At 37.2% G+C, this 12,789-nt stretch overlaps 1 protein-coding gene across 1 annotated transcript in view; it reads right to left on the minus strand.

Annotated features, from left to right (window-relative positions):
• The window catches only part of LOC123684232 (protein O-mannosyl-transferase Tmtc3-like), a 69,124-nt gene that overhangs the window by 41,387 nt on the left and 14,948 nt on the right, over window positions 1-12,789 (minus strand). The window contains exon 2 of the mRNA XM_045623408.1: window positions 2,584-2,720. Within this exon, the coding sequence (XP_045479364.1) occupies window positions 2,584-2,720 (137 nt within the window). The remainder of the gene's footprint in view (window positions 1-2,583; window positions 2,721-12,789) is intronic.

Consider the following 12,789-nt stretch of genomic DNA (forward strand, 5'->3'; position numbering starts at 1 on the left):
GAGCTCGCTACCACCCATATTAGCTTAGCTCTGATACTCATAATTCATATCCATTCATTTATTATATCGCATTTATAATATATCGTTGTTTATTTCATTTCGTACATTTAACCTCACATTCTCAAATGAATCTGTAAAAGTTCTAACACAGACTAGAAGTCTGTGGTTTTAAGTTTGAACCTCAAATTTCGAGTGTTGCAAATTTAAACACAGCAGTTCGAATAATCTATGTTCTAACCTAAAATATTCATTTACATTTTACACTGTTATTGTTATTATGATATTTGATATTATATTTGCATAAAATGAAGATCATCGAAGATTTGAAGAAACCCAACAGAATACATATTATCAAGAAATTTAAAAACAATTTCCAAAATAATTGTGTGGATACAAAATAAATAAGTGTGCATTCTGATAGAAAGTAATTCCTTTATGAAATGAAGCATTTGATTTGTTCCAACTATCTCATAAAAATAAAAATAATGATCTGCTTACTATGCCTTATTGCGTCTCAGGAGTTGTCTTCCTGTCGAGGAGCTACTCACTATTTATTACAGCATGGTTTACAGTCATCTAAATTACAACGTGGTTCTTTGGGGCTCCTCGACAGTGTCAAGTCGAGTTTTCATTTCTCAGAAGCGTATCGTACGACTTATTTTCGGACTTCGGCCATGCGATTCATGTCGTCCGATTTTCGGTCAATTTGGTATGCTTCCCTTCCCATGTATTTACATTCTTAATTGCCTCAATTATATCCACCTTAACATCAGTAAATACAAGAGATGCTCTGACTTTCATGGGTATGAAACACGCCATACTGATACCATAGCCTTCCCCAAACATCGTACAGCTAAATATGAGTCCTCACCGAGCTTTATGGGCATTAAATTGTACAACCGTTTGCCTAGTAGGTTGAAATCAATGAATGGAAGGTCTTTCAAGCGAGAAGTAAAGTTGCTATTGATTAAAGGATGCTACTATAGTGTTGGAGAGTTCCTTAGGGACTCCATTCTTTGAATCTGTTTTTTTTTTGTTTTTTTTCTCTCTATGAAATTGTATACTATTTTTATATGACTTGTCCTATACATTTGTTTAATGTCAGGAAGGATCAATAAAGTTTATTATTATTATTATTATTATTAATATTTTTGGAGAAATCAGTGTGAAAATATGGAAATGAAGTTTTATGGCTCTGTAATCAATGGAAAATGTTAGACTCCACTTGTAATCAAATTTGTTCTATAATATGTACCTACATTATAGCCAACTCTACTACTTGATTCTTCTTGATTTTGCCATTGAAAATAAATGAGAAGTATTCAATATACCTAAATATCTACAGTTGAATATCCTGTTTCTTTCAACTCACCTATTTGTTTTCATATTAAAACAATTATGGCACTCTTGGAAGTATGTCAATCATATGCTCTAGGATGAATTTATGGAAAAGCAAAAGAATAAAAGTATTTAATCTCAATCACATGAAAATTTGTCTAGCATGTACTTAGTAGTATGTTTCGATGTGAGTTTGAATGACCCTCGAAGAATACAGTATTGTTCAATAGCAGCAGTCTTTAGTGGGATATTGACTGTTGTCATTATAATGGGACTATTTTGTGAAAACTTTTTTAAACATGGGCCTTATGGGAAATCTGGACTTTTCAAAATAGAATGTTGATATTAATGACGTATCTTCTTATTATAAGAGCTGTGTCAAAGCTCAGTTATTTGTAATCAAATAGAAGAGTTGAGGTGAGCTTATTCAAATAACTTCATTTTCAGACTAAGTTGGCTAGTACTTCAATTCTAAAATCTGAGACATGACATCATAGTAAATATTCATTTCTGTGGTTTTTTTTCCACAACAGAACAGCCAAAGTACCCAATTTTTCGAATTTCACACATAATTTTTTTTTTTAAGATCAAGTTACTCGAAAACGGCGCTTTGTAGGAGAAAATATGAAGAATACTTTTATTTTCCAAATTAGCCAAATATTGTTCAATGAACGTTCAAATTACTTTTAAGAGTTGGGTTCTTCAAATTTCTGGTATTTTTATGTGATGTAATGTTCATAATGAAGAAACTGAAAGATGTGTAGGGAATCTTGTGTTCGGAGAAGATGTATCACATCAAGGAAAAGCTATATTCCAAAAATCATTTCCTTCAATAGATCCATTTACGAGATATAGCCGAAAATCACATTTTTTTATCGATTTTCAACAGCCTGTATCTTTGTAACCGGGCCGAATCGGAAAAAACTATAAAGGACAAAAGTGTTTCTTTTGACCTCAGGAATCTTCGGTTGAAATATATGTACAAGTCAAAGACTCACCCTGTATAGACATATAGTCGAAATATTGGATGAAATAGTTTCGAAATCTGTGGAAGGATTAAATGAAAAGTTTCATCGCCAAAGTTAATAATTCGAAATGGAAGATAAACAAAATCATTGTTTTGGTTTATTCGCCCCATTCCATTTCGCTGCGCAAATGTTTTACGTATGTTCTATATATGATTTCCACGTATTCATATAGTTGGAACGTATCTAGCCGTACCTGTTATTCCCGCTGACCACTCACCTGAAATACATGACGCAGACAACTGAGTGAAGTAGCATGTTCACCAAATGATATCCCATAGGCTCCAACTGCCACAACATATAATTCCACCTGAATGTCAGAACGCACAATGGCCGGTATGACTTGTGGCTTTGTTCCTGAAACAGAATATTTTAAGTTTGAACAAAAGCCTCATACATCTCCCGCAAATATTTCAACAACAATAAACATCAAATGCGGTAAAAACTCTTGGAGAAAGAGCCCTCATGCGTGAACGGGATGAGCTGGGTCCTTCGGAATCACAGCGTGTTATGCAGATAGCTCGTGAGATATGTTTGTTATTTAATCTGCGCTAAATTGCCAGTTTTAGTCGGCTTGGCTGTTCAACAGCACAAGAGAGTCGAATGAGTTGTTTGTTCGAGGATGAGGATGTGTTTTCGACGAAGAGTGGGTTATTTGTGGTGGTAGAGAGGACGTTTAACCTAGTTTCGTGGAGTTGCTGGAATGGCATGCTGCAGCCCGGAAAAATTTAAATCTTCTTTTCTCTGGAATAAATAGCTGTTCCAGCCCTCTCCATGCATTAATTCACGATAATCGGTGGGACTGGAGAACATATGGTTTCAATATACGTGTAGGCTTGGTTAATCGATCGTCTAGAGGTATGATTCGATTACCTGGCCTTTCGTCTTTTTCTCCGTGACTTTATTGGATGTGTAATAATTAAACTCTTTTGAATTATTTACTTCTATTTACAAAGCCACAATTATACAGCACAAACTCAGTATGAGAAGATGCTAATAACGTCCTAATAACAAGTTTCTCACTACGATACTGAATTTCGTCTTTAACTCGTTTGTTGAGTACTCGAAACGTCTTGGATTATCACGTCTTCGTCGTACTTCAAGTTTTCGGTCGTCTCGTCTTTAACTTGTTCGCGACTCGTCTTAATCTAGTCCGCGAACCGTCTTTACGTCGTATGTCTTAAGTTGACCGACCGAACTTTACTCGTCTTCGTCTTAACTTGAACTAACTTTCTGCCGATTGGAACTTACCCTGTCTCAAATATCGACCTCCCTTCTTTCGGCTTGACCACACCCTTAAAGGACCATCCCCTAGTCCAATAAGAATTTTGCCGTACCGCACACAAAGATCTTCGCGGATTCCTGGAAATCGAATATTCTCGAAGGACTAGAAGCTGATACACGGATGTGACACATCTGGTAAGACCGCATTGTCTTCGAACTTTCCCAACCCCCCCAGTAAATCTCTTCAAGATTTACAACTCCATGACATATCTTCGACACCTTGAAGAATAACACATCCTTTTTACATTATATGTACGATAACAATTCGTTCCCTGCAAATTCATTGAAATTGTCATGCCCTCAACACTTGAAGAAACTAATAGGTCTCCAAGCATTCGGTTGACCATCTCAATTATTTACAGGGAACAATAACTGGATCCTACATACGTATGAAGAAGTGGTAATCAATGTAGGATCCAGTGATTGTTCCCTGTAAATAATTGAGATGGTCAACAGGATGCTTGGAGACCTATTAGTTTCTTCAAGTGTCGAGGGCATGACAGTTTCAATGAATTTACAGGGAACGAATTGCTTTCGTATAAAACTTAGAAAGGAAGTGTTAATTCTTCGAGATGTCAAAGACATGTCGGGTCGATTACTCGATTGTAAATCTTAGGAGATTTACTGGGGTTAGGAAAGATCGAAGACAAGACGGTTGTACCAGATGTGTCACATCTGAGTATCAGGTTCCAGACCTTCGAGAATATTTGATTTCCAGGAATCCGCGAAGATCTTTGTGGGCGGTACGGCAAAACTCTTATTGGACCAGGGGAGGTACTTGGTACTTACCCCGATATCCGGGTGATGCGAAGGGTGTGGCCAAGTCGGAAGAAGGGAAGTCGATATTCAGGGGAGGTCAGTAAGTTGCGGGGAGTAGAGTGAGTAAGTCCGAGTCGAGAGACAGTGGAAGTTAAGTCAAAGTCGAGTTAAGAGTTAGTTCGGTCGGTCAACTTAAGACGAAGACGAAAAGACGGTTCGCGGACTAGATTAAGACGAGTCGCGAACGAGTTAAAGAAGAGACGACCGAAACTAGAAATGACGACGAAGACGTGATATGCGAAGACGTTTCGACTAATTAACACTCGAGTAAAAGATGATATTCAGTACCGTATCTATATATGTATATAATTAAAAAGAGTTTAATTATTACAAATCCAAGCAAAGTCACGGAGTAGAAGTGGAAAGGCCAGGTAATCGAATCATATCTGTAGACGATCGATTAACCAAGCTTACATCAATATAGGCTATTCAAGCATGAGCAGCCCCTAGACGATCGATATATACGTCAATATATTGCATAATAACTGACTGAAAGCATCTCGAAAACTATAAGACTTGGAAAACAATTCATTGAGGACCTGGAGCTCATTTTTCAAAATATATTAGGTATACAATTTCGCTTCCGCCGTTTTGCAATAGATGGCTGTAGTGGTAAGTGGTAGTCGGAAAAAACAGATCGTATATGTCATACAATAAGCTTAGGCATTTGTGAACATAACGCCATCGAAATATCATTCGATTTGTGTCTGAATCATAATGTTATTGTCGATTAAACATGTCAGCTTACGAGCCAAATTGTAGTCATTTGCGAGAGGTTTTAATTTTGTACTTCAAAATGAAGAAATCTGAAGAAAAGAACGTGCCAAGATTGGTTTGAAATCTTCAAGAACGGTGATTTTGACGTCGAAGATCAGCATGGCGGTGAAAAAGAGAAGGATTTCTAAGATGCAGAATTAGGCCCAGTTTCACCAAATGCTTTAATCTTGACTTGGCTCTTAAGTGAGGCCTTAGATCACGATTAATGTAATGTAGCGTTTCACCACACTCCAAAGCGCCATTTAATCGACCAATCGCGATTTAGCACTAATCGGCCATTTTTGGAGGATTATAACCTTTCAAGTTGAGATTAATAATTATTTATCAGTATGGAACTCTTGTCTATGTAATTATTTTTCCGGAAATTTCAAATTTTTGGGTCAATTTTATCAAAATATGACTATATGTATAGGCTCAATATTTCCCGTTTAAAATACACGTAAACTTTGATTTTGTGTTTTATGAAATTTATTGCAAAGAATAATTTATTGATATGTTTGATTGAAATATTATTCAAAAAGCAGTTAAACTTGTTAATAAAAATAAATAAGTTAATAAAATTACGTATATAGTTTTTTTTTTTCAGAATGTGTGGTTTTGTGAAATGGGATAATTTCTTTTTAACTTCTGCAAGTTTCCGACATTTCGAAACACATCACTCGACATTTTCGGCAAAAATTAACTTTGTTTTTTGTTTACAAGATGACAAATGATTTGAAATGTTATGAGTTATGAATGAATGACACCTGACATCTAGCGCCAATGGTGGTCATCACTGCTAATATGATACAGAACACTATATAACTTTTTGTTCACAACGTTGCCAAATGGTTTGACTATTTAATCGCGATCATCTTCGGACGGGTTGATGCATGGTGAAACAGAAAACACTGTTAAGCCTGCTTTAGTAACAAGCGGAGTCTAATAAATCTGGGATCAAGTGCTGTTTGGTGAAACTGGGCCTTAGAGGCATTATACTAAATCAAGATTCGTGACTAACGCAACAAGAATTGGCAGGATCATTGGAAGTGAAGCAACAAGTCATTTCAAGACGCCTGATAGTCATGAGAATGATTCAGAAACAAGGAAATTGGGTGCCGTACGAGTTGAAGCCGAGAGATGTTGAACGGCGTTTGTTTGCTTGTGAACAGCTCCTTGCAAGTCAAAGACGGAAGGGATTTCTGCATCGTATTGTGCCTGGAGACGAAAATTAGGTTCATTACGATAATTCAAAGCGCAGAAAATCATAGTGATATCCCGGCCATGCATCCACGTCAACGGCCAAACCGAGTAATCACGGTTCCAAGGTTCTGCTCAGTATTTGGTGAGACCAGCTCGGCGTAGTGTATTATGAGTTGTTAAAACCAACTGAAACAATCAGAGGCGATCGTTATCGAACGCAGTTAATACATTTGAGCAGATTATTGGAAAAAAATAAAGTGATTTTACAGCATGAAAATGATTGAACCCATGTTGCGAAAGTGGTCAAGACATACTTGACACGGCAGGAATTCAGCTAAGGCTGTCATCTACTTTGCTGCCGAGTTAAACATATAATTTTGCCTTAGATTGTTTATAATAATACATGTAGGATATAATATTTGCAAATTATTACAATTCCTACAATCTTCTTATTTTTCCTGAAGTGATTAATTAAAACGAAGTTTGATTGAAATCGCAATTGTTGGAATGGTTGGTTGGTATGGAAATGTATATGTCCATCATAATTATTTCGAAAATGGCTAAAATTTATGTTCTAATCCAGTCCCAACCATAGGACCAAAACAAGAGTAATCCTACACCCCTTAAACATTTCCTTTTATATGCACTTTTTATACAATATTGTACTATTGAGACCACCGATAAAATATGAAATAAACTTTCCCAAAATCGCATTCTGAGGAACCAACGAAAAGTTCTGAATTCATTCTGGGTTATTACATATTATCAGCAGTTCCTGCTGAATGAACATCAAAGTGTGGAGTTTCAACAGAACAGAATATTCCAGAACATTTATTCCCATTCTGGACGGATCCCGCCGCTCTCATAGAATTTCACATATATTCACCCTCGATTCCCGAATGACATTCGGCACAAAAAGTCTTTCAAGTCAGGCAGTACGAAAGCGAAAGAGAGGTGCCGGAAATGTGCTCGAAATTATAAAGGAGGCAGCCAACGTGAATACAAAATGATAAATTGTTTTCTATGCAAACGCTGCAAGTTCAGAAGGAAAGTGTGTCGCTCTTTTCATAGGCACCTGTCACTTTTTTTTCTATTCTTCGCAATATAGGTTCAGATGTGCCAGTGGCTGTTATTATTGCATCACATGACAATAACTGTCCCAAAACTGTAGGTTTTGCGAGGTTTCTCTGATTTGAGCAGATATAGAGTGATGTGGTTTTCGGAACATCGTGCTACTTTTTGATGGGAACAGAGATTTGCTCTAGCTGTTATACAGAATCAAATGGGGGGCCAAAAAGAGGGCAGAATTTTTTAAGGAGAGCCAAGATTTCTAGGTCTGTCTACATCTACACCTTTTTGAATTGAAATTCAGAAAGCGTAAAAGGTAATTTAGAAAAGCTAATTGACTTTCAGAAGATCAAAATTCAGAAAATGAACTTCATATTCGGAAACAGTAATTTGTATTTCAGAAATGCAATTCAGAAAAAGAAAAAATTTAAAAATATATGAATCAGAATTTTGATTTGATAATTTGAAATTCATAAATAGAAAAGTGTAATTCAGAATTCAGAATTGGTTACATGTATTTCAGAAGTTATGAAAATGAATTGCCATATCGAAGTAACACCCTCAATAATACCTGTGTTACATATTGTACAGGGTGTCCCATAATCGATGCTCACCAAAAGCATCTCAAGAACTATAATACTCACAGAAAAAATTCTCAAGAACCCCCAATTTAGTTTTTCGAAATATTCGCATATGAGAGAGCCTTCTACCCATGTTGTCCCAAACATGCTCTATGGGCACATGATCGGGGTATCTGGGCGGCCATGGCAAAAGTTTCACATGGATCGCTTCGAAAACGTTTAAACTAATTCTGGAAAGTTAAGGTCGGGCAGTATCTTGCTGAAATATTGGATTCTCCGGTTAAGGTAAGGGAGAAATTATGGCTCTACTATTTCTTGAAGGTAACGCAGTGCTGTCATGTTACCTCGAATAAAGACTAAAGGTGACCTACTGGCATGTGCAATAGCACCCCATACCATAACGCCTACTGTCCGGTGTACTTGACGCTCAACATCAAACTGAGGTTCATATCTTTCTCCCCGACGTCGTCTCACCCTTCTTCATCCTTCATGTGCACCCAAGGAAAATCGAGATTCATCAGAAAAGACGAGCTGATGCCATTTCTCATTCCAATTTTGACGTTCTCTGCACCACTGTAATCGTTGCCGGCGATGCTCAACCGACAGAGGTGACACAAGATGGGGTCAATAATGCTGCATTCCAAAAGACCTAATCCGGCGGTAAACCGTTCGGACGGTTACAGGATGGCCTTGTTCTCCTAACCACTCATCAGCCAAAGATCGAGTTGTCGCAAATCAGTCTCTAACGGCCATAAGTTTTAGACGTCGATCTTGAAGTTCATTAGTCCCCCTTCGACGTCCGGTGCCTACTCTTCTTCGATTTTGTGCTTCATCAAACCACGCTTGACAACATCTCATAAAAGTAGTTGGATTTCTGTTCGTACGGTTAGCGATTTCTCGAAATGACAACCCCGCCTCCCGTAGACCAATAATTCGACCTCTTTCAAACTCACTTAGCTGACGATAAATTCCGCGTACATGTGCTCTAGACATTTTAACAACAACTAAATATCGACTTTGGATATCCCCGAACAGATGGTTTGTTGTAAAATTTAAAAAACGACTACAATATTTAAGTAACAAAAATTGTTCATATGGAAAAACCTTCACGATTGTTTCTGCAAATTCAATCATTTACTCCTTGCTATAATATCTATGGTTTACCAAAAAAAATATAAAATTCAAACATCCCCTTCTGGCAGTTTCTTTGTCAGTTAGTATATTTGACCACAAATTCATTCTCTCTTCGGGGAACGCTCGTAAATGCATAATCAAGTTGATGAGTGAAAACATGGAAAATTGAAAATGTAAGGTTTGTGAAAATAATTTTCATTAAGTATGAAGGGTGCTTTTTTTTCGAGGTATATAACTTTAAGTTGGCATTACTGTTCAAGAAGGCGACCGATTTAACAGCTGTAAAGTGATTTATTCTCAGTTTGGTTTGGCAATTCATCATGAATAGACTCACGCCTGAACAACGCTTGCAAATAGTGCAATTTTATTTCGAAAATAATGGTTCTGTGCGGAATACGTATCGCGCACTACGTCCATTTTATTTTGTTTAGCGATGAAGCGCACTTCTGGTTGAATGGCTACGTCAACAAACAAAACTGCCCCATTTGGAGTGAAGCTAATCCTCAAGTGTATGTCGAAACACCGTTACATCCAGAAAAACTGACTGTTTGGTGCGCTTTATGGGCTGGTGGAATCATTGGTCCGTACTTCTTCAAAAACGATGATGCTCAGAACGTTACAGTCAATGGTGATCGGTATAGAGCCATGATTACTAACTTTTTCATTCCTGAATTGAACAACAATGATGTCCAGGAGCTGTGGTTCCGACAAGACGGCGCAACATGTCACACAGCTCGTGCCACAATCGAGTTATTGAAAGACACGTTTGGTGACCGCCTAATTTAACGTTTTGGACCTGTGAATTGGCCTCCAAGATCTTGTGATTTAACACCGCTAGACTACTTTTTGTGGGGTTATGTAAAGTCATTAGTCCATGCGGATAAGCCACAAACCCTTGACCATTTGGAAGACAACATTCGACGTGTTATAGCCGATATACGGCCACAAATGTTGGAAAAAGTCATCGAAAATTGGACGTCCAGATTGGACTACATCCGAGCCAGCCGTGGCGGTCATATGCCAGAAGTCATATTTAAAATGTAATGCCACAAGATTATCTTGCGGATAAATAAAATTAATGTCTTTCGAATAATCCATCGTTGTTTTATTGCAATTTAAAGTTCTATAGCTCTAAAAAAAACACCCTTTAGTTCATATTGTTTTCAGTGCATAGCGAAAAGTTAAATAAAGATCCCTTCTAATCGTGCACCCAAAACAGTCTCGATTCCATCGATTTGTTTTATGGTTACCAACTTTTTTCGTGCTCCTCGACCCGTAACACCTCTTGACTGACTTGACTTATCTGATCAGGAATGAAACTGAACTGTGTGCTTCCCAAGGGTTCCATAACATACTCCAGGGGCATATCCAGAGAACAACCGCCAGGATTCGGAGTAATTTTATGGCAGTTCTTTTTGTCGAATTCGAGGTACACGAACAGTAGGGCTTTAAATTCATCAGTTTCATTGGGGGTTGGAGATTTGATAAGGGGAAAAACACACGGAAAAATGTGAGGTTGAATGGGATAGATACAACAAAAGCTGTATTTAAAGATGTGAGCGATGCGTCCTTTGTGAAACATTATATATACGTGGGATAATAGACATCTCATTCTTAACCACTAGTACGGCAGCCATTTTGAACAGTATTCCACATGGATTTGAAAATGAAAAAATGATGAGAAGGTTACTTTGTAAAGCGAGATGGACATCAGTATACACTGTGTCTGTAAAGTATGGAACAAATTCATTTTTAGCCATTGAAATAATCCTGAAACACGTCAATTTTTGATTTTAATAAAAGGTATTTTAAAATAATAAACTAATATACAGGGTAATTACTTTCGAGAAATGACGTCAGCGTCATTTTTTTTAAAATGAAACACCCCCATTTTGTCTCAATTTTCCGATTACTTCAGCTGAGCTGATTCCAAAAATGTATCACATGTTGATTCCAATTGGTACAGGGTGGACAAAAACAAACTCCATTTCTATTTCAAATTAAATATAATTCAAATTCAAATTAAAAATAATTAAAACATTCACGAATACCAAAAATATTGTAGTACTGAACTGTCATTGAACACCAATAAATTACTAAATAAATAATGACATTTCACGAAAAACTAGACGACTATGTTTTTTTAAATTGATGAGAAACAATTTCTTTCATATTCTGTCTGCTAGACCACATGTACCAAACATGTTTGGAAACAGCTCATTTTTATAAATCTTAAAATGTAACAAACTACAGGGCGTTACATTCAAACCAATTGCTACTAGACAATAAGTATTTTTGATAATATTGTTAATTTAACTAATAAAGAATGTTACGCGTAACTTTATGAGCACACACAAACGGTTTGCAACCGCTCGCCTCCTTCAAAATCAGCTTGAGCAAACTCATGGGGTGCAAATTAGCACTCAGACAATAAGAAATCGCCTCAGAGAATATAATTTAAGGCCTCGTGTCGCGGCAAGAGGCCCAGCTCTTACCCCAGCCCATCGAAGGGCGCGATTGGATTTTGCGAGAGAGCATATCCATTGGGAAGAGGCTGATTGGGAAAGAGTTCTCTTCACAGATGAGTCTAGATTCTGCCTCTACCATTGTGATCGACGTTCCCTTGTATACAGACGTCCACATGAAAAATATGCTCAGTGCAATTTTCTGAATACTACTGGTTTCGGGGGAGGATCGATTATGGTATGGGGTGGAATATCTTTGACTGCTCGCACAGACCTAGTGGTCGTTGATAATGGAGCTATGAATGCTGAAAGGTATATAAGGAACATTCTTGAAGAGCATGTAGTGCCATTTGCCCCATACATTGGTGAAAATTTCATTTTTATGGACGATAATGCCAGACCCCATCGTGCGCGCATCGTTCAGGAGTACCTTGAAGAGGTTGAAGTCTCTCGAATGGAATGGCTAGCAAGAAGTCCAGATCTCAATCTGATTGAGCAGGTTTGGGACAACCTCAATAGAAGGCTGAGAGGTTCAGAAAATCATCCAGCTACTCCTAATGACTTAGGAATCCAACTCAGATAAATCTGGGAAAGATTCGTTCAAAGGACACGATTTCTATTCCCAAACACTTCACCGCGCTATTTACTAGATCGTTTTCCTATCAGGTTCCGTATCTTATGAATGGGTTGGGATATGTATACAAGGGCTTAACTTTAGATAAATTCAAACTACACATATTAAACAACTTTCGTAATGACCCATTGCATTTATAGTAAATCAATTTAATTATTTCAACTAACTTATATATTGTGTTCCTTTGAACTCAACATCTTGAAAAGTTATTAATTTTTGTTTTTTTTGTTGTGCTATGGCTGTATCTGGCGAATATTCTACAAAGATTTGCTTGTTTTGCTGCATTGGTGAGCTCATTCGATTTAAGTTAGTGGCTTATGTTCGAACATATTTTTCTTTCTTTTTTTATCTTGTTTCTAGTTACAGAGGGTTAGGTGGAAGAATAGACGTGAGGTCTCGGGACTTTTAGTAGGTTTTATTTTCAAGTTATAATACCTGAGACAGCGCGAACTAAATCTCGCCCTCAATTCTGTTGCATTTTT

This window comes from Harmonia axyridis, chromosome 7 (assembly GCF_914767665.1).
Source record: "Harmonia axyridis chromosome 7, icHarAxyr1.1, whole genome shotgun sequence".
In the NCBI taxonomy this organism is placed as follows: domain Eukaryota; kingdom Metazoa; phylum Arthropoda; class Insecta; order Coleoptera; family Coccinellidae; genus Harmonia; species Harmonia axyridis.